General features: G+C 48.7%; 1 protein-coding gene and 1 long non-coding RNA gene across 7 annotated transcripts in view; both read left to right on the forward strand.

Moving 5' to 3' along the window:
* Positions 1–25,874, forward strand: part of LOC122389342 (zinc finger protein 271-like) — a 259,548-nt gene that overhangs the window by 159,817 nt on the left and 73,857 nt on the right. For 4 of the 6 annotated variants that reach the window (XM_043381246.1, XM_043381248.1, XM_043381247.1 and 1 more), the window contains one exon: positions 6,779–6,872. In XM_043381246.1, the coding sequence (XP_043237181.1) occupies positions 6,779–6,872 (94 nt within the window). Of the gene's footprint in view, positions 1–2,640; positions 2,871–3,028; positions 3,178–3,292; positions 3,367–6,032; positions 6,117–6,310; positions 6,388–6,778; positions 6,873–7,037; positions 7,151–7,342; positions 7,486–7,671; positions 7,806–25,874 lie in introns of all 6 variants that reach the window. The other 2 variants (XM_043381249.1, XM_043381245.1) reach the window with 2 other exon arrangements.
* On the forward strand, positions 3,387–4,443 carry LOC122389352. The gene is made up of 2 exons (XR_006257960.1): positions 3,387–3,940; positions 4,186–4,443. It is a non-coding gene; the product is annotated as an uncharacterized LOC122389352 (long non-coding RNA).

Genomic DNA, 25,874 nt, shown 5'->3' on the forward strand with positions numbered 1-25,874 from the left:
TTTGACCATGACCTTGTACCGGTTGTTCTGACCTGGTGACCTGACCCAAGGTCACCCGGACCTGAAATTTTCAGGTCTTATGTAAAATGGTTGCCCAAAGATAGCGCCGTTTTTACGCTATCTTTGAAAACCCTTAGGGGGGTGGGGTCGCATCGACCCCCCCCCCCCCCCCTGCCAGGGCGAGGGTTAACATCTATGATAGCTGCTTCGTTCACCATTGCTGTACTTGCTGGACGCTGCTATACTGGATGCTGCTGCAGATTTTCTGTAAACCCAGTGGCAAATCCTTGTGGCTCCTGGCCATCTTGTGCTAAATCTGCTGTTACATGCATGATTTGGTTGACGAGAATACAGAAGAAATATTGTGTAGAATCCAGTGTTTTTGTTGGATATGCTCGAGATTTTTTTTCGTCTGCTGGTTATTTATTACACTATAGCTAAACTGTGTCTCCGAAATGCGCGAAAGAAATAGGAAGAGACTGGTTCTTATTTCAGCCTCACAACACACGTCACGTCATAGCATCATAGTAACTTTTTTGCAATGATAACGGTATAAATGATCCATATTTGTTAAAATTCCAGCTGGAAATGCTCTGATTATGTCAGTTGGGGCTTGTGCAATGTGCGTCCTGCCCAAAATTAGGAGTGACTCAACCCGTATATTTGGGGTGACATCACACTCTTTTTGGAAAACTCCAGAATGTTAACTTTATCTACTCTAATATAAGTACTGTATTTGGGATGAGTACCTTTTTGGGAGTTTTGGAACCACTTAGCATGTCTCGTTTTCGGTGTGACATTACTCCACAGACAAATTTAAAGGAGTTTCACTTGCAGAACAGGAGTAGTGAAACTCCCTTTTGCGATCATAACTCCAGAATAAGGAGTAGTTAATAAGGAGTTTTATTACTCCTCTTAGGTTCCACTACTCCCTATTATTTTTCACTCCCTAAAAGGGAGTTTCAATTGCGTTTTACAAGGGAGTTTCAAAACACCAAGAGAGTAATGAATCGCCTTTTGATAGTTTTAGGGAGTTATGGATAGAACTCCAAAATAGGGCGAATATCTACTCTAATATAGGTACTGTATTTGGGACGTCAGAACCCCACCTAGGGGAGTAAATATTTTTTTCCGTGTGGCAAAAGGCCTGGTAGGATGGGCACGAGGAATGATCGAAATCAGCATAAAAATTATAAACAAGCCACACAGAGCGACCAATATAAGAGAAATTCCCCCAAAACGATCATGCTTAGAAACACGGAAGACAAAAACCACGCTCATGACGCTCCTTATAAAACAACGCTACACAGCTAGCATCCAAATAAAATATGTCTTTCCGGGCTGATAAAATACAACTGAATAATTTTAAACCACTAAAACTGAGTTTACACTAGTAGTTCGGTGAAATCACTGACGTTCCACGAGGTCGTGCGCCCCGACACCAAAAGTCAACAATATTACCTCGGGACTGTCCGCGTGTTCGCTTGCATATGTCAGCATCTGGTGTCGCTAATATGAAACTTCATAACCAGACGAAAAATATCATACTTGACCTCAAAATGTAAAAAACGCTTCATTTTCCTTAAAATTGCATGTTAAATGTAGAATAACCCATGTTTTCACCATTCCGTCATTTCAAAAAATCATTAAAAATATCATTCGACGGTCAATTTCCTTGTTCGACGGTCAGATTAAAGATAATTTTATAGAGACTTAGTAGATACTTAAATTAGCGTGCACTTTTTTGAGACGTGGTGCACTAATGAGATTTAGTGGGCGAACGGCCGAAAAATTACCTTCCGTTCTCATAAATGGGAACGCCAGTTCCCATATTAAAAATGGGAACGTTCCTATATTTGGGTACTCATGACCATAGTTCCACCTACTGAAATCCAGATATGATGATAAGGTAGGTGTCTCCAAAATATTAAAAAAGAAACATAACCAGACCTTACCTAACCTCAAACCTGACGCAATGATTTTGTCTAGGCATCCATGGGTAAGGAAGAAGCTTCAACAGTGGGAAATTGAAAGTACCATCATGTAGGTCGCCACGAGACAATTCTAATAGTATTTACCCAGTTTTAACCTTTGCCCCAGTGGGGGGGGGGGGCATTTGTTACCACCCTGTCCAGTTTTTTGCGTGTGAATAAAAAACTGGTGCGAAGCGCCTCACCGCTTGGAGTAGCTTGTAGTTCATCATTTTTTGACAACATATGAAATTTTTGACCCCAGGTTGAGGTCATGTCAGCCTGCCAGGTCAGGAGGAACAATAAAAATATTTCAGAATCGCAATGATTTGGACTACTTGTGGCAACAAAGGTGTCTTTGGCTGCTAGCCTGCCCTCTAGAAAAGTCATCAGAGATCATTTGAGGCTACAGTTTTTTCATATAAAGCCAGGATCTAAATGCTAGGTATAGGAGCACCTCCATTATTTTCCTGCTGCATTCTTGTTGGCAAACCATGTCATTGTCATTATTGAGAGATGTTTTATGGGTATTAATTCCATATGGAATATTCAATTATTGGAGGTGATAACTCTGCAACTTTGTATTTTCTTGCTACATAACTTCTCCGTTTTGTGCTTTCATCTAGTCAACTCAATGTGAACTGACAAAGGACATTGGACCCTATTCCAGATCCACCAGTGTCTGAACTACTGCCGCTCATGCGGGCTGCATCAATGTCACCAAAAGGACCAAAGTGGTCTCTGGGGGGCTCCGCTGACAGCGACGGGGAATGGGGTCCGTCACAGAGTGTGAGGAAGTCTCAGAGGCCGAGGAACTGCACTCCCATAGACAGTGGCTCTGAGAGCGACTTTCGGCCAGTTGTGAAGGAGGAGATAAAGATTGAAGTCACTTCACCAAGGGTACGTCTTCAAATGCATGGTGCTCACCTCTCATTGGTTTTTAGCTGCGAGGTTAATAAAAGGGAATGACAGCGGATAATGTGTTCCAATTTGTATATCTGTGGAGGATAAACATCTCATGTTTCATTGAATATTGTTCGTCTGTTGATCCGGTCTAGGTTGAGCGGCCGTCGTCTCCCTCGGTGTCGGACGACGATCCTTTCTCGGACCGCGCTCTGCATTCTTTAGTGAAGGAGGAAAAGTACCGACCTCGATCACCGTCACCGTCTGAGGACTTCATCGGGTTCACTGAGGTGGACCGGGACAGGTTAGGGCATGATTCAGTGCTGTTGTTGAAATTTTAGTTGTTATTTGACATAGTAGACAATGATATATTATCCTTGATGAATTCTAATAATATTTGCATTTGTCTGTTCTTTCAGTGCCTGTTTCATCTCCAATGCAAAAAGGAGTCTGTTACTTGGTTGTTCGTCTGCCATTCGAGACTCTACTGAAGGTAAGTTTATATATGTGAAGAGACTGTAAGCAATGGGTTTATCGTGATATCCTCGGTCTTACTTTTGTGCCCTTTTCAGAGAAAATGTTAGTTTTATTTTTATTTTTGGTTTCGTACTCTACAAAGTGATTGAATGGCATTATCGAACCATTCTTATGTTCAATCGCATGCACTCTATTGAACTGACGCGTTACCGAAATGCCACCGAATTGTGAGAAATATCGTTTCCATCTGCTCTGAGCGGCTAGTCGGCGACACTCATTATTTCCAGCGACGGGAAGCGCCCCGTCAGTCGGCCCGGAGGCCAAGGCCGACCAACCGGTGGCGGCTCGCTCGGTTCCTATCTCGCTGACCTCCACCGTTCGCCCACAGCAAAAACACTCGGCGAGGGTTAGATTGTGAAAAACTGAACGTGGTATCAGTAAACAACTGATAATGGGTTGACGACACACCAAGGGCAAACGACTGTCGGATAGGTATAAAACGGGCGCCAGACGCAGCAGCGACACACTCACACAGTCCACACCACACTCAACAACATCCACTCTCCAACACTATCACTCGACATGCACACGTAAGTATAAGAGAACGGGCGGTCTGCCCCAGCCAGCTCTCGGGGAGCTGCGCTGCACTATGGGGACGAAGGTAGCTGACCTTCCTCTTTCAGAAAGTCCGTCTGACAGGGACTAAGTCAACCACTCGGAAGTCGGTATGAGGTTGTACGGTTATGTTTTATCGTTTTCGGCTTGTCCTTTGGTTATCCCTTTCGGCCCTTTTCGATGACAGTGTCCGGTCTTATTTAGCTAACTTATGTTTCAGCCTGCCTGCTGTCGTGGAGCTGACGAGAAAGGCCATTGGCACGACTTGGCAGCTGCAGACTGTTCTTTCGGCACTTCCGGCTTCTTCATCAGCCTGCTCGAGTGCGATAGCAGCTCGTGCAGGACTGATTTTCGGACTCTTTCGGTTCTTCATATCGGCCTGCTCGATTGCCTTAGCAACTCCTGCAGAACTGATTTTCGGCCTTGTTGGTTTCAGTCTCATCTTTCGGCTCATTTCAATATATCTACTTTTTGTTCATGTCTGTGTGCTGGTGGAATGGATAGTGTTAGAAGAAGAGGAAACACACACATACATAGATCTTGTTTTCAGTGCAGTAGTTAATACCCCTAGACAACACATAGAGTAATACAGGGTGCGGCAAAAGTTTTGATACCTTACCATTCATTCCCTCCCTCCCGTAAAATTAAAACAACAGTTTCATTTCAGCGGTCAATGTATTCTCCACGAAGCTGGACACAGAGTGAGAGACGTGCGGGCATGCTGGCCACCAGGTTCTTCAGAGTCTGTGGGCTGATGTTCGCCCACGTCCTCTTGAGCGCCTTCTCGAGCTGTCCAAGGTTGCTGGGAGGTTTTTTCTTGTCCAGCTCCTGCTGCATTATCCCCCAGAGCTCTTCAATTGGATTCAGGTCAGGGCTGTTCCCTGGCCACGTGTCCTTAGCCCAGAAGTTGGGGAGGTGCTCCCGGCACCACTTCTGCGCTCTGGCAGACCGATGAGCCGGAGCGCCATCCTGCATGAAAATGCTGTCCGACCTGCGCTCGACCATGCGGCGCGTGAGGACGGAGCCCGTCGTGGCCGTCCTGTTGATGGCAGGGAGGCAGACTTCCTCGAGGATGTGCTCCACGTAGTACTCGGCATTGACCGACGTCTTCTGCGGGATCACGTGCAGCTGGCTCAGTCCCTCGTAGGACATCATGCCCCACACCATCAGTTTCGGCGGGAATTTGACGCTGAACGCCTTCGGGATTTCAGCCGGGTTCTCAGCCCACACTCGCTCGTTCTGGCGGTTTGGGTGGTGGAAGAGTTGAAAGGGAGACTCGTCGCTGAAGAGTACCCGTTTCCACTCTTCCACAGTCCAGTTCTTGCGTACCTTGCAAAACTTAAGCCTCTGTGCTCGCTGTTTTTTCCGTTAATTTTGGCCTTACGCGGATCTTGTAGGCCTTCAGTCCAAGGGTGTTCCTCCAGTACCGGCGGACAGTCCTCTCGGACACCGGATATTTCTTCCGAGTGAGCTGTTTGGACAGCTTCCTCGCCGAGTGGCCAGATTTTCCAGCCGCTTTCTTCATCACGATCTTGGCGACGGTCGAGATGCTGGAAGGGCGCCCTGACCCCGGTCTATCTGCGACGCTCCCTGCCTCCTTAAACTTCTTCCACCAGCGTTTGATGGTGAGGACTGGGACCCCAAAGTGTGAGGCAACGTCCCTCTGCGTCTTGCCGGCTTGGAGCATACCAATGGCGCGGCTGCGAGCCTCCAAAATGTATTGTTTGACCTTCATGGTTCGGCCGTGGCTACTGCAGCGGCCACCGGGTGGATAATGACCCCGGCCGGCGACCCTCTGGGTCGAGGTCAGCTGTTCAGCTAATCCCCGCCTCGGGGAAGGATGCGGGTACGCAAGGGCGCGCTCAGAAATGTCATATTCGGGGGCATGTTGGAAATGCATTGAGTTATTACAAAAAGACGGAAGGTATCAATACTTTTGCCGCACCCTATATAGTGAAGGACACAATCCCCTAGACATACCTAGCGATAAGAGCAGCATAGCAGCATATACAAAGGGACAACTTTCAAATTACAGAATTATTTATTACCCTGTTGAATTCATTGCAGTTTTTACTGAAGGAGTGTTCATCAAGAGTCAACGTCTCGTCATTAACTACCGAGATGTGGACGGTCTCGATGATAATAACATATGTAAGTATTCTCCCGATTTTAGTCAGCTACCTTGTCCTCATCAACGGACGAATGTACACGATAAGCACTCATATTGCAGACAAATTAAACCGAATACAGACGCATTGTTTCCGTCTAACGGAACCTTGAACGATTAAACCTTGGTCTGCTCTTCATCAAATCGCTAATAATTTTTTCGCCCTTCTTTCTGACAGTTTGTGACGTGTGCTGCCGCGATTGGGACGGTGAATGTCCCGTCCATGGACCGCTGAAGATCATACACGATACCAAGGTAAGGACTGGTCCATACTGGTCTGATTCGTATTCTTTACAGATGACTCCTCTCACATTTAGACATTAAATAATATGACCGATTGTGCCTGATGCCCTAGTGACGGAACGACATGAGCTTCATGTAAAAATGATCTATTTTTTTTCACATTTACGAAATCCTCTTCCTTATAGCATGGATGAAGTATTTGCTCTAATCCATGCTCATAGTTATATTATTGCTTTGCTTCTGTCTTGTTAGCAGGTAATACTGTCATGGGTACGTGGTCAAGAACAGGTTCATGATCTATATCCACAAAACAACCCCGTCTGATTTACAAACAGGCTTAAGATAATCTCAATGCGTGGATTGTATTGTCGACATTGCGCCCCACATGCGCTGAACATTCCAGGCACGACCCGGTATCGGAGATGTCGACAGGGACGTCAAGACCCTGCCGCCTTCTCTCAGCTCTGGTCAGTCGACAAATCCAGCGTCTGGCACCGGTAAGTTAATGAGGCAAGACAAATGGCGATGCGTAACAACTGCTGCTGGACGTTTGATGCATCATTTGGTGATGGTTGCTTGTATTGTATTATTTCATGTCCCATGTATCAGTACATGTTGTGTCCATTTAGTTGAGGTGAAGGCTTGTATTTATTTGATTCCAGGAGTTTTGGCGGAGAAGGACATACCTGCGCGCCAAAGACTCGGTCCTTACGAGGGAACCTTGACCACCGAGCAGGGTCAGGCCCGAAGTCGAACAACCGGGTACAGATGGCAGGTCAGTTCAGTTGTTTTGTTTTGCAGGTAAAAACGCATGTTTCCACTTAAGACTTGCTTCAACGATAAAAACTATAAAAACATTTTAGACCAATGTTGGCTACATGGGAATTTGATAATGTTTCCATTGCGTATGTCATATTTTTACTTTGTTCTTTGAATTGATGAACTATGTTTTTGTTTGGTACTACAGATCAAGAAGGGTAAGCGCGTGCATCACTCGGTGAATGCCGTAGACCCGAGCTGCAGCAACTGGCTCAGAAGGGTCAACTGTGCCCGCTCGGAGGAAGAACAAAACCTAGTGGCCTTCCAGTACCGGGGCCAGGTATACTTCAGGTGCGTTGTAGTCTTGGAATCCACGGATCTATTCTTCCTAACTGCGTTACGTATTTTATGCGCGGTTCGTCCTGTGGCCCATATTTTTCTTTAAGGGATTCGTCGAAGTTATTAATGACAGTGTAAGTGTTGTGACTACACCAATCAAGCTTTCATCAATAATGCTATATTTTTCTCCCTATGCAGGACGTCAAAGGCCATTCCGCGGGGCTCTGAGCTGCTGGTGTACTACGGAGACGACTCGGCCCGGGAACTGACCGTCCACTCGGAGACGTCTGGGGAGTCTGTGACTTCCTCTCCGGCCGGACCGTCATCTTCAGGTCAGTTCATCGTTTGCGGCTCCGAGACCTATGGTGTCCATCGAAGTGACGCTGGTAATGCCATTTACCCTTCTGCCGACAGTAGACTGTTTTTTGCCCGGTTCGTTGAGAAGTTCTGCTACTTTGACGTATGCAGGCACGACGTTTATATGCCAACTTACATGGGCTCGGTTCGTAACTTGAACTGACATTTCGGCTTGCGACCTAACCGAGTTAGGTCGTTCTATGCTAAAGCAGGTCGCATAATGCGACCTGCTTTAGCATGGGACGTTTTTTTTTTTTAATGGCCTTTTTTCTGTGTATTCTTCAGGCATCAGTGGCTCGGTCCAATGTCCCCAATGCGGCTTCAGATGTTTGGGAAAACATTGTCTGGACGGACACGTGAAGACAAGTCACGGCCATATGGGCAGGAACGGCAGATTGAAGTGCGAGTGGTGTCAATACTCGACCGACAGAACCGACTGTATGAAAAACCACCGCAGAACTCACACAGGGGAACGGCCATACGGCTGCTCCATTTGCAAGGCACGGTTCTCTAGGCGGTCAGGTCTCACCGATCACATGCGGACCCACACGGGAGAGCGGCCATACGGCTGCTCTATCTGCACGGCCCGGTTCACAGGACGGTCCAACCTCACCACACACGTGCGAACCCACACTGGGGAGCGGCCATACGGCTGCTCTATCTGTACGGCACGGTACACCAAACCGTCCACCCTCACTATACACATGCGGACTCACACTGGGGAGCGGCCGTACGGCTGCTCCATCTGTACTGCACGGTTCTCTGTTCGAGCAAGCCTAAACAACCACATGCGGATTCACACAGGGGAGCGGCCATACGGCTGCTCCATCTGCAAGGAACGGTTCACTGAACGGTCAAATCTCACCAGACACATGCGGACCCACACTGGGGAGCGGCCGCACGGATGTTCACATTGCCAGGCTCAGTTCGCTAGGCGGGAAGATCTCAACAAACACATACGTACCCACACGGGGGAGCGGCCTCACGGTTGCTCCGTTTGCACAGCACGCTTTGCTAAACAGCAAAACCTTACGACACATATGCGGACCCACACTGGAGAGCGACCTTTCGGTTGCTCCATCTGCAAGTCACGGTTCACTCGACGGTCACACCTCAATACGCACATGCGAACCCACACTGGGGAGCGGCCGTATGGCTCTTCACATTGCCAGGCCCAGTTCAATGAACGGGGAAGTCTCAGCAAACACATGCGTACCCACACGAAGGAGCGGCCGTAAGGCTGCTCAGTGCTCAACTTGCCGGGCTTTGTTCGCTCAACGGAGAAGTCTCATGAAACAAATGCCTACCCACCCGAGGGAGCGGCCATATGGCTGCTCAACCTGCACGGCACGGTTCGCTTCGCTTCGCTGTCAAACCTAACCAAACAGATGCATAGGTGCTCACACTGGGAAGAGGCCGTTTGGCTGCTCCATCTGCACTGCACAGTTCGCTCAACCGTCACGCCTCACTAAACACATGCGGACCCACACTGGGGAGCGGCCGTACGGCTGCTGTTTCTGCAAGGCACGATTCATTGTTCAATCAAGTCTCATCAGACACATGCGGACCGACGAGAAGAGCGGTCCACATGCGTCCGCCTTCCGCAATTTTAAAACATTAGGTATACTCAAACCTCTGTAAAACTGTGGTGGTATATGCTGCTTTGCGCGCAACATCTGCCGCACTGTTAAGATACCATCTTTCTTACCGACACAGACCGTGCTCTTCTTCAGTCCTTTGCGTTGAAGTTTTGCTGCTCTGATGTATGTTGGCTTAAAGTTTACTTACCTTAATTTAAAGCTACGTGGGTTTGGTTCGTTGGACTGACATTTCGGCTGGCGAATAGCAATCGGTCCTGTTAAAGACTAGGTCCACTATGTCGATTCGATTGTTTCGGAAAAAAACTTCTATCACATCGTTTAGTAGCCTTTATTTGGACCTTTATCCCTCGCCGGGCCGGGGGATGGGGTAGTCGCCTCCCCCGTCCTCTTTTTCGCAGACATCTAAAAAGCGGCTGTCGGAGAGGCCAGTGTCAGCCAATCAGCATCCAGCTGTTTTTTTTTTAAAGAACGCAATATGATTGGTGAACGCGTAATATCCTCCGCCACCATATTTAGTCCCAACGGAAGATATAATATAATTCTTCGTATACCTGTTATAAGGAAAAAATCATAAACATGTTTTTAATCGGCATCATTTTTGTCATAAAATAATCATTTAACTGTACAGCAAGAAAAAATATATATTTGGGAGTGGTATATATCCTTAAAGGACTGCTGAGGGGAACGATTTTACCTTTTAAAATGGTTTTGAATAGTTGATGGCCGATGGGTAGGGAAGATTGGGGCAGATAGTGTCACGGGGCACATCCTGTCAGCAGGGTTTTCTCGAAAACTATCGAGCGCATTTATGTTGTTGAAGTTAAAAGGTTTGTTTTTGCTTGACAAAGTCCGGTACCATCAATACAACAACGTGCCGGTGACCAGGCTGTAGTTACTGGCATACCTGTAACGTGTTCGTTTTTCGTGATGTCATCGTGTGAATTTGCCTTTTTTATGAGGTACCCAATCTCTTTAATTACTTAATTGTTTTGGGATATTGCGTAATATTCAGGATCAGTCTAACGAAACAAGATTTCAGTGTCTAAAACTATCAAATGGATGCAGTTTTTTACTCCCGAAGAAGTGTGCACCATGACATCAGCATTCTCTCGTGACTCCACTTAGTACATATTTATCGCCTTGCCTGTGGCCATGTTGGATGAAATGTAAAAAGTTTGTATTTGCAACGGAAATCCAAACTTTTTGACAAGAACAAAACGCTAGTTCATGACTGTACACCGGAACAGATAGCGTGAAGGTGGCATTGAATACCGTTTCGGGTAGTCTTGAATGTCAACATTTTTTTTCTGAACATATTGTCCATGTTGTCGAAGTTTTCAATAAGAACCACAACATTTTTATTGACATCGAGTGGGGCACATAATGTTACTCAATCCGCATCTAGCCCATCTGTTCAGCATTGTTGGAATTTATGCAAGCTGCTGCATTTTGAGGAGCTGCATCAAAAACCTGGGGCTCTTGAGCCATCCTTGCGTTTGGGGACATTACATTTCATAGGGTGTTGCGGCACCCATGCCTTTGTGGACGTTCAATTTTCATCTGTGTCAGCCAACCGATCTTGTCCTTTACGTGTTTATCGGCTGGTGACTGTTTGTTCCACCACCGCTACTCGACGTCTCTTTACGTCGTGACCGCATGTCAGGCATCGGTCAGTACCTTCAGTGGCTCTCAAACTTCTTCGTCCAGATGCGGACGGCACAGCTGGCGCCCTAATCCTGCTTCACCGACAACTAATGCATCGCTACTAAGGAAGCGATGCATGTCCTTCATTGTTTATATTGAGTATCACCCAGGATGAAATCATTTTAGCCTGATTTTTCATATCTGGCCAGAAACATTGTCGACATCGCTCTTCTCTCAATGTGTTTCACAGGTGTTGGTCGCACACTTCAGTGTCCCCACTGCAACGTCAGATGTCTGGGACAACAACATCTGGACAGACACGTGAAGATAAGTCACGGTCACATCGGCAGGAACGGGAGATTCAAGTGCGAGCGGTGTAAATACTCGACCAACAAGCCCACCCGTAGGAAACACCACCGGAAGACTCACACGGGGGAGCGACCCCACTGCTGCTCTATCTGTACGGCACGGTTTGCTCAGCGGTCCACTCTCACCACACACACGCGGACCCATACGGGAGAACGGCCGTATGCCTGCTCCCTCTGCCATGCACAATTCTCTGACCAGGCGCACCTCATCAGACACAAGCGAACCCACACTGGGGAGAGGCCGTATGGCTGCTCCCTTTGCAAGGCACAATTCACTGAACGATCAAAACTCACCGGACACATGCGAACCCACACTGGGGAGCGGCCATACAGCTGCTCTATCTGCAAGGCACGGTTCTTTGAACGGTCACATCTTACTGCACACATGCGGACCCACACTGGGGAGCGGCCGTTCGGCTGCTCCATCTGCACGGCACGGTTCACTGAACGGTCTACCCTAACAAAACACATGCGTACCCACACAGGGGAGCGGCCGTACGGCTGCTCACACTGCCAGGCCCGGTTCACTCAACGGGCACATATCTTCAAACACATGCGGACCCACGCGAAGAGCGGCCACACGGCTGCCTCTACATCAGCAACGGTTCGGCAGTTTGACACAAAAAAATACGTTTTAAAGTGGTTGGTACACTGGTGAGAATAACAAGGTGTGAGTGACCGAAGCGGTTAATCGTTTGAATGTCGAAATACAGTGTTGAGGCTTCACGACAAGTGCATGACCAGCCCCCGTTGTACGTTAGTTATTCGTGTTATAGCTGTGACTCTCGTTTGTGACCTTCATGGCTACCAGTGTCATATCTGGTTTGTTTGTACTTATCCAGTGTGATTCAGTGGTTGTGTATTTAAAATAGCCGCCCTTACATAGGAGGAAAGGACTGTCGAACTGTCGTTATTTTAAGCACCGTAGCGCCATTTTTAACCCATTAATGCCGCTTGGGTCATGTATGACCCAAAAGCAAAATCTTAACGTTTCTTCTCAATGGAGGCAAGTGGCACTTTGATGAACTTGCGCGTGTGTTTTGTCGATTTTGTGGGTTTAGTGACGAGCGTCGGAGCGGCATAAAACTGGTGTGAGCTCGTCCACTGAAGTTTCTGGAGCCAAAGACGACGGGACTGCACAGCCGACGGTCACTGGCAATGGTGCGCCGTCCCAAAAAGTAATGTTGTATTATGTTTGCAATTTACTATCTGTTGAATGATCGTCTACCTATTTAAATTTGTCTGAAAAAGCATGATTTGTATTTTTGCCCTTCTTCTCGTCACCGGATAACTTTTGTTCCTCAATAAATATCCTTGGGCAGGGGCGGATCCAGGAATTTTCGGGAGGGGGGGCGGCAAGTCGAAATAGGGGCGACCTGGCAATCCGGGGGCGCTCCATACAAAGGGGGCGCCAAACCGTCAAAATCGGGAGCTAAAAGCCCGCGCCGTGCTAGGGGGCGTTATCGCGCTCCTGCTCAGTTTTTTTTCGCAAATATCTGAAAAACGGCTGCGCGCAGCGCTGCCATTTTCAGCATACCTTATCATGCATCTTTTTTGCACATGTTGTAAAAATGTCTGACGCGGGCGATGGAAGGTCAGGTCACCAGGTTATGCCAAGTGACCTAGCCTAAGAAAAAGTTCAAATGCTTACCATTGCTATACCGACTGAACGATTGCTTTGAACCTTTCAGCGATTGATGAAAGCAACACTATTCATGAAATGTATATCTCAGAATTTCTATATCTGTGACCTGTGACCTATGCAGCATGACCTAAGGTCAGGTCAGTTGTGCGACGTCTCCATTAGGTAGGTATAATTAACCCTCGCCGGACCTATTGGTTTTCTACATACGCGCCGGCCGAGGGGGGAGGGGGGGGGGGCGGGTACGACCCCCCCTCGCCGTTTCGCCCCTGGTGGAGCTAGCGCGTCGCGGAAAAAACGAGCGTGTGCACCGTTACGAGACGCAGAGATTGGTACCCGATTTTAAGGTCCTAGGTCAACCGGTGACCTCTGAGGTCAGGTCAAGTGCCCCAAGGTACGGTTCAGTTTTTGGTGAATAACTTCGCAAAAAACGGCCGTAGAGCGCCGATTTTGGCAGCATCGTGTTCGTCTCGCTCAGGCGCGTCGAATGATATACTTTTTGTCCGGGTCAGGTCAACTTGGGGTGTTGACCTCAGGTCAAGGTCAGGTCAGCACCCCCAGGTCACGAAGTTGGTCGAAAGAGGTCATGTCGCATATCATTCGATTCGGCAGGCCTTCCTGAGTCCATTGGTGGCTTTCCCGACTCGCTAGCTCAATTTGATCAAGAGTTATTGACGAAAAACTAATATGACCTTGATGACGTCATAAATGACGTCACGCAAGGTCAACATTGCAAAAGTGACGCATCTAACCTTGCAAGGAGTGCATCAAATCACGATTCTGTGTGCTTGAGATAGCTGGAGATCGTTCCCGGCGCCAGAATAGCAGTTTTCATATTTCCCCATTGACTTATAATGGTGAGGTCACGAAAATGACCTGACCTCATATGACCTTTAGGAAAAATCCGAGATATACAAGTTGTGGGACTCATAATGGATACTAGATCCTGCAAGTTTCATTTCCCTGTGACATCTCCTCTGGCAGTGAGGGCGTTGCGAAGTTGCGACATTTGAAGACCGTGCAGAGGTTCACTTATGACGTCATAGGTCAGTGACCTGACCTGACCCAAAAATGCGGTTGGTGTCAAATGATCCGGCTTGGATCAAAGGTCAGGTATGCCAAGTTTCAGCTCTCTATCGCCAGCGTGTTCGGAGCTATCGCGAAAAAAAAACCTATGGGGGGCGGCACCCGCCCCCCCCCCCCCCTCGGCCGGCGAGGGTTAAGTCTTTGGGAGAAAACTGAAAGGCATCTCTTTTGGACGAGCGCCATTCTAGACAATATCAAGCATTGGGATGCATATAAAATTAACACACTGAATAAGAACATTGCACCTAGTGTGACCACTCATTATGTCCCAGAGGTCATCCCATGTCATGAAAGGTCCGCATCAGTTTTTTTTTTTAATAACTTGATAGATTCAAGCTAGAGCGATAAAAACACCTCAGCTGTGTTCAGCTCGACGATACGCATCGACTGCTATGCAGCATGACCTTTCCCGGTCAGGTCATGACCTTGACCTGAGGTCAAATTCTCAAAATTACCTTTCATAAGGTCAACCTTTAGTTTGTTCGACGTGTCTCGACGACAGAAACGCAATGCTGGCAAACGTAATGTCGAGACTCTCTTGAGTCAAAAGTTATTGCAGGAAAACATTGTTCGTAAAAAGGCTATTTTTAGAGTCTTTTGCCCTCTGAAGGCTAAACCGTTGACCTGAGGTCAAATCTGAGCGCAGCTTGCAGAAACACCTTTAAAAGGGCTATCGAATGCGCTTTTCTTCGGCACTATAGCTCTATTGGTTTCCGAGTTATGTGCCGCTGCTTCGAAAACGGAAAAATGTTGAAATAGGCAACATTTTACCTTTGATTACCTCTGGTGACCTGACATTCGACCTGACTTAAAAAATGACCGTTTTGTTTTCGTCCTGTTTTTGACGATCTTTCGAATGCCGCTTATCGCGTGTCACTACGCGGCCCAGGAGCCGAGTTAGACGAGGGAGTTTGCCCCCCCCCCCCTCCCTAGCAGGACACGGAAAACTCAGACCACCAGCACGGCACGGGTTAAAAGTCGTAGATGGGCACCGCTACCCTAGCAAAAGATATTAGCAAAAAGGTGGCCTCCATTTACTGGTGCAGTCCTTCTTCTCCCGGTGATGCCCCCTCCTTTTTCTGGAAGCGTCTCACTTATGCTGGTATGCCTCACTTCCCGGGGGCGCCCAACCTCTGCTTGGATCGCCTAATCCATTATGGAGAGACCCACTTTGCTTAAGTCGCCTCATTTCTTCCTTCTAAGAACGACCAATTTGCTGTAGGCGGCCCACTTATCTGGGACGCCCATCTTCTGCTAGAAGTGCCCCTCTTCTTCCTGATGCGTCCCACTTCTACTACGAGTGCACCTTTTCTGTTAGGGCGCCCCTCTGCTGCTGAGGAGTCTTTTTCTACTAATAGGAAGCCCTCTCCTGTTGGGCGACCCCAAATTCTGCTGGAGGCGCTCCACTTCTGCCCAACTTTTGGTGGGATGCCCGTCTCTTGCAGGGGGCACTTCTCTTTTGCTGGAGACGCCACTCTTGTGGGGGCGCCCTTCCACTGCGGGGAGCCACTGCGGGGCTCCTGTTTTTTTTTTTCTGGGGCGAGGCGACCCTCTGCTGCTCGGAACGGGGCACACCTCTCCTTTTACTGGGGCAGTGGGCACCGCCCCTCTGCTGGGGTTGCCCTTCCGCTGTCGTCAGGGGCGCCCCTCTCGGTAGAATATACTCCTTTTCTTTTTGTAATGGGGCGCCCCTCTTCTACCGGGGGCGCCCATCTGCTGCTGGGGCGTCTGTCTTCTGCCGGATATTGTCAATGGGGCGCCCCTATCCTGCTTGGCGGGCCCAACCTCTGCTGGAGGCTCCCCATCTCTGATCAACTTTTGCTGTGGCGCCTCTCTTCTGCTGGGGCGCCCCTCTTCTGCTTGGGGCGCCCGTCTCCTGCTGGAGACCCCTCTCTTCTGCTGGGCGCCCCTCTTTTGCCAGTGGCACCCATTTTCTTAGTATGGGACTCCTTTTTTTGCTGGAACGCCCAGCTACTGTCAGGGCGCCCCTCTTCTCGGAATGGGGGCGCCTCTCTCCTTTTGCTGGGGCGTCGCTCCTCTTCAGGGGGACACGTCTCCTGCTAAGGGTGCCCTTCCGCTGCCAGGGGCGCCCCTCTTGAACAGAACGTATTTTATATTCTTGTAACGAGACGCCCTCGTCTGCTGGGGGCGCCCATCTGCTGCTGCCTGCTGGGGCGACTCTCATCTGCTGGGAATAGGCAATTGGGCGTCACTCTCCTGCTTGGTGAGCCCAACTTCTGCTGGAGGCGCCCTATTTCTGCTGAACCTTTGCTGTGTCGCCGCTCTTCTGCTCGGGGCGCCCTCTCTGCCGCGGGATATGGGCGCCTTTTTCGGATGGCGGGGGGGGGGCGGCCGCCCCCGTCGCCCCCCCCTGGATCCGCGCCTGTCCTTGGGTCATAAATGACCCAGCCGGCAATAGTGTTATCAATTTACTCAGTATATTAACCCGCGCCCTGCTGGGGGGGGTGTTTGAACACCCCCCCTTGTGGTTTTTCGCGAATATCTCAAAAACGGCGGCGCGGAGCGCCGCCGTTTTTGGTACACCTTATCATACATCAATTCTACACATGTTGTGAAAATTTCAGACCAAGGTCATTCAAGGTCAGGTCACCAGGTCACTTGAAGTGACCTCACCTCATAAAAAGTTTCAATGTCTGTCATAGCTACATCGAGTGACCGATCGCTTTGAAACTTTCAGCGATTGCTAAGAGCAATAGCATGTACAAAATGTATATCTCAGAATTTTGATATCGATGACCTAAGGTCAGGTCAATTTTGCGACCTCCCCATTATAAGTCAATGGGAGAAAATTGAAATGCGCCTCTTTTGGACGAAAGACATTATAAACACTCCCAAACACTGAATTACAAGTGGTTTAGACACACTGAACATGGAAATGGTGTCCGTGACCCCTGTTTATGCCCTGAGGTCATCTTAGGTCACGAATGGTATCTAACAGTTTTTCGCAAATAACTGTTGATAGAGGCATGCTAGAGCGATGAAAACGCCTTAGATGTGTTCAGCTCGACGATACGGATCGACTGATATGCAACATGACCCTTTCCGGTCAGGTCATGACCTTGACCTGAGGTCAAATTTTCAAGTTGACCTTTCAAGGTCAAGTTATAGTTCATTCGATGCGTCTTGACGAGAGGAACACGATGCTGGTAAAAGTAAGCTCGTACAAGGCTTGGGTCAAAAGTTATTGCAGAAAAACTGTTTCCGAAAAAATCGGCTATTTTTGCAGTTTTTGCCCCCTGCAGGCAAATCCGTTGACGTTAGGTCAAATCTGAGGGAATTACTCAGAAAGGGCGTTAATAGGGCTATCGAATGCGCTTTTCCGCGGCGCTGTAGCTCTATTGGTTCTCGAGTTATGCGCTGGCTTCTTGGAAATTGTCGACATTCGACCTGGAAATCGGCGAAATTTTGCCTTCAATGACCTCTGGTGACCTGACCTTTGACCTGACCAAAAAATTGACCGAAGTGATTTCCTCATTATTTTTGACGCTGTTTCGAACGCCGCCTTCCGCGTATCGCTACGTGGCCCAGGAGACGAGTTAGAAGGGGGGGTGTTCAAACACCCCCCCCCCCCCCCAGCAGGGCGTGGAAATCCAGGACCCCCAGCCGGGCGCGGGTTAAATACAATGGAAGCAACTGATGATTATACGATTATTTATTTCTGGGGGTTGTGATCAGATAACAGTGGCGGATCCGAAGGAGGGGATCCACACATCACATGGGTCACTCATGACCCCCCCCCCCCCCCCTTGGGGCCCGGGGCACCACCGACCTATCAGGAGCACCACAGGCCTGACAGGGGCACCACAAGCCTAGCAAGGGCACCACGGGCCTGTCAGGGGTACCACTGCACAGGCTTGTTAGGGGCACCACGGGCGTGCAGGAGCACCATCGGCCTAGCAAGAGCACCACAGACCTGCCAGAGGTACCAGATGCCTGCCAGGGGCACCATCGGCCTACCAGGGGCACCATCGGCCTCGCAGAGGCATCACCGGCCTCACAGGGGCACCACCGGCCTCGCAGGGACACCTTGGGCCTGTAAAGGGCTCCACGGGCTTGTTGGGAGCGCTTCAGGCTTGTCAGGGGCACCATAGTCATGCCAGGACCCAGGGGCACCAGCGGCCTAGCAGGGGCACCACAGGCCCGCCAGGGGCACCACAGGCCTGCCAGGGGCATCACAGGCCTAGCAATGGCACCGCGGACCTGTCAGGGTCTCATAAAGCCTGTCAGGGGCACCTCAGGCTTGTCAGGGCCCAGGGGCACCACAGTCCTTACAGGGACACCATAGGCCTGTCAGGCCTATGGTGTCCCTGACAGTGTCAGGGGCACCAGAAGCCTAGCAGGGGCACCACAGGCCTGCCAGCGGCACCACCAGTCTCGCCAATGAGACGTCGCAAAGCATTGCAATGCAGTGCGTCTTAATATTGATTGGCTGAGACCGCCATACAGTAGGTATACAGTATACACATTACACAATAAGATATATAGATAAATCAGTTTTCGTGATAACTCTCATTTGTGACTATACTAATGCCGGTTGGGTCATTTATGGCTCATGCCTATAACTTGAGAACCGATGGAACAGTTTTTTAAAGCTTGCACAGTTTTTTTTTACTGGGACCCATGTGGCTAACATTTGTTAAGGATAACTTAAGAAAAAAATTGAAATTCCGGCATTAATGGGTTGAGAGCGTCCGGTTATATCGAAATAATGCTTCTTTGTACGGCTTTGGCTCCCTCCAGTATTTGCAGCATTTCGCATTATGTGCGCAGTCTTTGTCGACAGGGCGCCGGTCTAACGTAGGTTGGCATGTAATGTAAATCGACTCTATTCATCCCGTGTACGTAAAGGCGGCTACTGTTGCTATGTGCTGTCTGTACTTACAACTTTACAAGCTTGACGGGGTGTTTCTGTCGTGTCGCCCTCGGCAGATTATGTGCCACCTAAGGCATTGTTTGCATTGCTCTATTGAAGAATGTACTGACACTTCCTAAGGACACTGGACACATGTCTACTAACCAATACCTACTACATGTGTCTTAGTGTTATGGTGTTCATGTTGAAGCACATATATTGCCATGTTCGAATAAACGCGTGTATAACAATTTTCGGCTTTTTATAAGTTTTATTACTTGTTCAACGCGTGTTTTTCTCGCTATTTATTTGTATTGCTTTGTATTAAAATGTAAAGAAAATATTTAATGCAACCTTGTGTATCATGTATGTTTTATTTTGGTCGTGGTGTGGAATACGGGAGGCGTGCGTGCCACGGTGGAGTTTTCCCAAATAGAGACATTCCTTAGAGAAAAAATTGATTGTGTTTTGTCCTCTCTTTATCTTTCAAATTGTTTATGCCTTGGTGTTGTCAAATAGGCCCTTCACTTTATGGTTAAGTTGGGTCGGATTTCTGACCCTGTGATATAGTTAATTAAGAGCAAGTGAACTATAACGAGCTCAGCGTTCCCTTTCTGATGGTTGTATTTCGAACGACAAACGGATCAACTCATGGAAAGCTGATGACTTGTCGCGTCAACATTGCCGCTACCGTCCACGGCGACCACCAAGGTGACCTGGAAACACGACCACCAGCTGCTTGGGTCTTCTCTCGGCGTCGTAATTGTTCCAGTGTGTGTGCGACTTGTTGGCATGGAACGTTTTTAATGGCCTTTCTTCTTCTTGTGTATTCTTCAGGTGTCAGTGGCTCGGTGCAATGTCCCCACTGCGACTTCCGATGTCTGGGAAAGCAACGTCTGGACGGACACGTGAAGAGGTGTCACAGTGACATCGACAGGAACGGGAGGTTCAAGTGCGAGCGGTGTCGGTACTCGACCGACAGGTCCACAGACATAAAACGTCACCGTAGGACTCACACTGGGGTGCGGTCGCACTGCTGCTTCATCTGTACGGCGCGGTTCACTGAACGGTCACACCTTACCAGACACTTGCGAACCCACACTGGGGAGCGGCCGTACGGCTGCTCCACCTGCGCAGCACGGTTTGCTTCCCGGTCAAACCTCACCGTACACATACGTACCCACACTGGGGAACGGCCCCACTTCTGCTCTATCTGCACTGCACGGTTCACTACACGGTTCCTTCTCACCACACACATGCGGACCCACACTGGTGAGCATCCGTACGGCTGCTCCATCTGCAAGGCACGGTTCACTCAACGGTCACACCTCACCAGACACATGCGTACACACACTGGGGAGCGACCGTACGGCTGCTCTATCTGCTCTGCACGGTTCACTGATCAATCAATCCTTAAAAAGCACATGCGGACCCACACTGGGGAGAGGCCGCTCGGCTGCTCTATGTGCAAGGCACGGTTCACTCAACAGTATACGAATACTGCATGGGGGAGCGGGCAATAGCAAAAAATATTGCCCGATGTGACGTCACTGTCGCCCGAGGGTGAAGACCGAAACAAGTGCTATTGCCCGAGGCGAAGCCGAGGGCAATAGCACTTGTGGAGGTCTTCACCCGAGGGCGACAGTGACGTTACAGAGGGCAATATTTTTTCTATTGCCCGCTCCCCCATGCAGTATTCGTTTTATTACATGGCCAACTCTCGGAATCTTTACTTAGTACTCATTCATCCCGTAATAAAAAATATCCAAACACAAATATCATGGTACAATTGAATGTATTGGATATACAATCATAGCCACGTCAAATGTCTACGGCACACACTTAGCTTTACATGTTTCACGCCACGCCGTACTTGAGAGTGTGGAGACTCTTCGATTTGTAGCGTTCACCGTCCTTGCGTTTTACAGTAATGAAGAACTCCTTCACAGCGTTGTCCAGGACATCGTTACTGTGCATGCAGCTTTCAACAGATATGCCTTTTACTTGCAAGAACTCAATGAAGACGTCTTCTGCTGATTTAATCACCTTTGTAGTGCAATGAGCCCTGCGCGATGAAAATAGCTCATCCAATTCATGCGGCTCCAACAAATTAATTCGGGGTATTTGAACGGACATGTTCAAATGACGGCCCAGTTCTTGATGACTTGACTAGCCAATCACGAAATCAAACTGAACAGTCTGAGAAAACGACGATAAAATTACGACATTTGAATTTTTGTTCAAACACCACTGCGCGAGCAACTTACTATTGACCGTTGACATGGCAACCGCTTCTCACCTTCAGAAAGGTCAGTAACCTGACAGTGAAAGGTCAGTAACCTGATGCCAGGCAATAGTAAAAAATATCTCATGCCAAATTAACACAGGAGCCATGTAATAATTTACACTAACAAGACACATGCGTATCCACACGGCACCGAACGCATGCGGACTCACACGGGGGAACGGCCGTACGGCTGCTCCATCTGTCAGGCGCGGTTTGCTCTACGGGGAAGTTTAACCAGGCACATGCGGACCCACACTGGGGAGAGGCCGTACGGCTGCTCCATCTGCAAGGCACGCTTCACTCAAGGGGCAAGTCTCACCTTACACACGCGTACTCACACGGGGGAACGGCCGTACGGCTGCTCACACTGTCAGGCCCGGTTCGCTCAACGAGCCAAAGCTTATCAGACACATGCGGACCCACACGAAGACTGGCCGTACTGCTGCCACTACTCTAACGGTTCGGTAGTTTGACACAAAAAGTCGGTTGTAAATGGTACACAGTTTTGAGAATTGCACAGGTATGACCGATGCGGTAAATGGTTTGATTGGCGAAATGCAATGCTGAAATATGCCGACAAGTGCATGACCGGCTGCCGTCATGCGTTTGATATATATGTCGTAGGCATCGGGTGAAATCCGGCATTCCATGAAATGCCTAGGCATTCCATGGAATGCCGGCAAAAACTGAAATCTTCGTAGAAATAGGCGCGTTACAGCGAATGCCTGAAAGTTTTAGGCATTTCATGAAATGCCAGGCGGAGGCCAGGCACTCCCTGAAACTATGGTCAAAATTAACTGAGTACACTCGTTGCCTAGGCTTTACATGGATTGCCCAAAAGACGACCGGCACTCTCTGTAACAAAACTTTTCGTACGCGGACGGTTGTGTGCATATACACGCCGGCGGGCGGGAGGGGGAGGGACGTTATCGTATTGGTGTAAAATGGGCTAATACTACGAGATATTTCACGGATCGTCTCGTCTGCAGCGCAGCGTACCTACTTTATTGTTAGCTAGTACACAAATATTACACTGTGCAGTTATCGGCTTTCTCTGAAGTGTGGGGTCTACTGTGTTGGTCCATAGGCAGTAAAAAAATATCGTCTGGAAACTCTCCTATAGAGACCGCATTTTCAAACAAAAGGTTCCAGACCAGAACTGTTTTATTATTTGTTGACACATGGGAGCGCTGCGTGGAACCGATTCGTACACATCATTCCAGCCTTACGGTACTAACACCTTTTGGTGTTGCACTGTTTGGCGCTGGCCCGGCATGCACACTGCTTCATCCCTTGCCCTCCAAAAAGTGACTGCTCTCGGAACGCCTCTCTCAGGCCAAGAGTGCGATCTGTTCCGACCACCCCAACCTCGTTTGCATCGGTTTCCCGCAAAGCTGAGCGCGGAAACCAGCCCTTTATGACCCCGGCGCGCGTACTCAGCTGATACACATCATTCCTTGCATCAGTGATCACTGCGTGGATGTTAGCAGGATCGAGCGCCCCACGGTCCACTTTGGGCGGGAAGCGCGGGAAACCACATAGCTGCGGTAATCGTTTCAGAAAGTACCGGCCGTCAGTCGGGCATTTCATGTAATGCCTAGGCAACAAATGTACTCAATTGGTTTTGACCACATTTCAGGGAGTGCCTAGCCTCCGCCTGGCACTTCATGAAAAGCCTAAAATTTTCAGGCATTCGCTGTAACGCCCGTATTTCTACGAAGATTTCAGTTTTTGCCGGCATTCCATGTAATGCCTAGACATTTCATGAAATGCCGGATTTCACCCGATGCCTACGACATATACATCTTGTAGCCGCCACGGCCTCAGCCGTGGGCCAAACCGAGCGCCCTCGTAGTCACACACGCTGTGCCGTCAACTGGACTTCTATTCGTCTGCATCAGCTCTCGAGGCAGTCCGAAACTGTCCGTTACTGCCCGGACACAAACACACAGACAATGCACCGGTCAGTACACAATCACGTCCACAACCGACATGTCCGAACAAAACGACATATTGTGAGCCGTGCATTGAACATTACATGAAATAAATATTGCTGCAATTCTAGAACCAAAATTACTATTAGCGCTATCATTTACTCGATTAATTAACACTTAACAATTCGGGCAACTTCGTACAGTAATTCAGACGCAACGTTTGACATACCGGCTGTTCACGTCTCCGGCGCTCAACAAGTCGATCTTGGCACGAAGATCGCTCCGTCCACACAGTCCGTCACGGGGGAACCCACAGCCACAGCTCGGCCGCCAAACATCCCCGGACTCACGAGCAGCCCGACTCCGCGGTGCTCACTCTGCCTAGCGAAAGTAAACACGTACATAAATCAAACTCGAACAAACAGCTATATTACGTTAATGAATCGATCAGCATGTTTATAGCAATATCAAGGAAGAACAAAGTATAATTCAAATACAGAATCCACTTACATTTCGCGCAGCTCCAGCTCACACGTCCGCCCCTCAGCACACCGGGCACAAAACAACGCCCTCTACTCGGACGCCGGTGAAAACAGGGCGCCGGAGGGCATATTAGTCACGTGATATTTGGAACTTCTCCCACTCCAAGGGCCTTCAATATCCCAAACGTCACGTGTAAATTTCACGAACCTTGATCAAATCGCCCCAGGCGCCCTGTTTTCACCGTCGTCCCTCTACTCGGCCCGCACAAGGGTCACGCTCGGTCACGTGACCGCGGCCAGCTGCCACATCGGCACTCGCCCGACTCAGCTAGAGGTGCAAGTTTAACTGCTGACGTGTGGCATCAAAGGAAGGGTGGGGGATTAAATGCGAACCGCGGGCGCCATTAAAGGTAGTGTGCCACCTTTGACAGATTTCCCGTTTTATTTTTCCTAGGATAAGAAGCTTCTGTTTTTACCTAATATCGCAAAAAAAATCAAAAATGGGCCTGGAATAGTGCCTTTTTCGCCTAAAAGTTTATCGGTTTTTAGATATGTATAACAACTGTAGTGGGCTCACCTGCAAACAGGCGTCGGGCAACAATCGCGAATGCGGCGCACTTGTGACAATAAGCAAAGGTCATTATAGTGTTACGACCATACGACGTACGGGAATGAGTTATCAGCTGTCTAATCGTAGACAACACAATGTCGAGCCTTTAACTGTAAGCCTGTATTGGTATTGTTTCTTAAATTTGGCTGTCGAACATTAATTTGTGGTTTGAAATATGATTTTATGTAAAATAATTGATATGAAACAGCCGTCTTAAGTTATGACCCCATTACACCACACGCAAGTGGCAGAAATGACAATGATCAGCTGACGCATTTTTCTTGGCCGAAGTCAGAGCGCGCGGCCCGACGCACCACGCGTATTTGGAAATTCCGACCTCGACGAGCATCAGAAGCCACCTAACAGGCGTGTTCGAAACCGCAGGAGATGATGATGAACGGGTTTATCGAAACTTGATTGGATGAGCCTATCGGTAATAGCGATTTTAGTGTGCGCATTTATTGTTCATAGTGGTGTGAAATGTGGTTGGGGTACGACCGACAACCCGTCGGGGCGAATTTCGCACTGGGGTACTCAAAATTTGAAGAATTTAAGACGTTTCCATAAGTTTTGAAGGTATGGATAAGTTCTAAAAATCCGGTTCTCCTTATCCGGGTCATTAACTCCATATGGTCCAGGAAAGCTGGCACACTACCTTTAACACATCTTTTTACGCCCAATTTAGGGCGGCAGTGCGCACATTTCAGTAATAGTGCGGGCGATTCCGACAGTATGCCATGGTCTGGGCGATTTGTCGCAATCGGTTGCACTATTACTGAGCTGCGTGCACTATGTCTGTATTTAGCCGTAAAAAGGTGTAGCTGTGGTTCTCGTTTGTGAGCTTCTTGGCTACCCGTGTGAGTGTCACATCTTGTTTCTTTATGTTAACACACGGTGATTCAGTAGTTGTGTTCTATCCGCCTCCACGTAGGAGTTAAGGAGTGTCGCTGTTTGGTACAGTGTCGTAGCGCTGTGATTTGTGAAGAATGTCAGGCTACGTTGAGGGACAATACATTCTTCGTGACCACCACTCATTCCTTTAGGGTAGACCGGGGCAAGTCGCCCCGCCGAGGTAAAACGCCTCACCGATGTTTCTCGGAACTGGCAGAGTTCTGGGGAAACATCCTCTCTTCTATAAAACGTGCACTATATGATCATTATATGAGCAGACTGGAAAGAAATTGTGATGACTCTTTCGGGAGATATAGCCAAAAATGTGTTTTTTGAGTGATTTTTATGTTTTGTTGTCAGATTATGCATCATGGCGTTCTTTTATGGTCCACATCAGGTTAACGACTTTTATGTATTTTGAACAACTATTGTCTAACGCTTATCATGCCGGGTTGGTTCGTGTTAAATTATGTCTTGCTGGAGTGCAAAGCGTTGTTCTCTGACCGAACTACGTGATGGGGTAAAACGCCCCAGTAGGTCGCGGGGCAAAAAGCCCCATGGGGCGTTTTACCTCATGTGTTGTTCGGGCTACCCACTTTCTAATGTTCGGTAGCTGGCGAACAGTA

This window comes from Amphibalanus amphitrite, unplaced genomic scaffold, assembly GCF_019059575.1.
Source record: "Amphibalanus amphitrite isolate SeventyFive unplaced genomic scaffold, NRLGWU_Aamphi_draft 000355F_arrow, whole genome shotgun sequence".
Classification (NCBI taxonomy): Eukaryota; Metazoa; Arthropoda; class Thecostraca; order Balanomorpha; family Balanidae; genus Amphibalanus; species Amphibalanus amphitrite.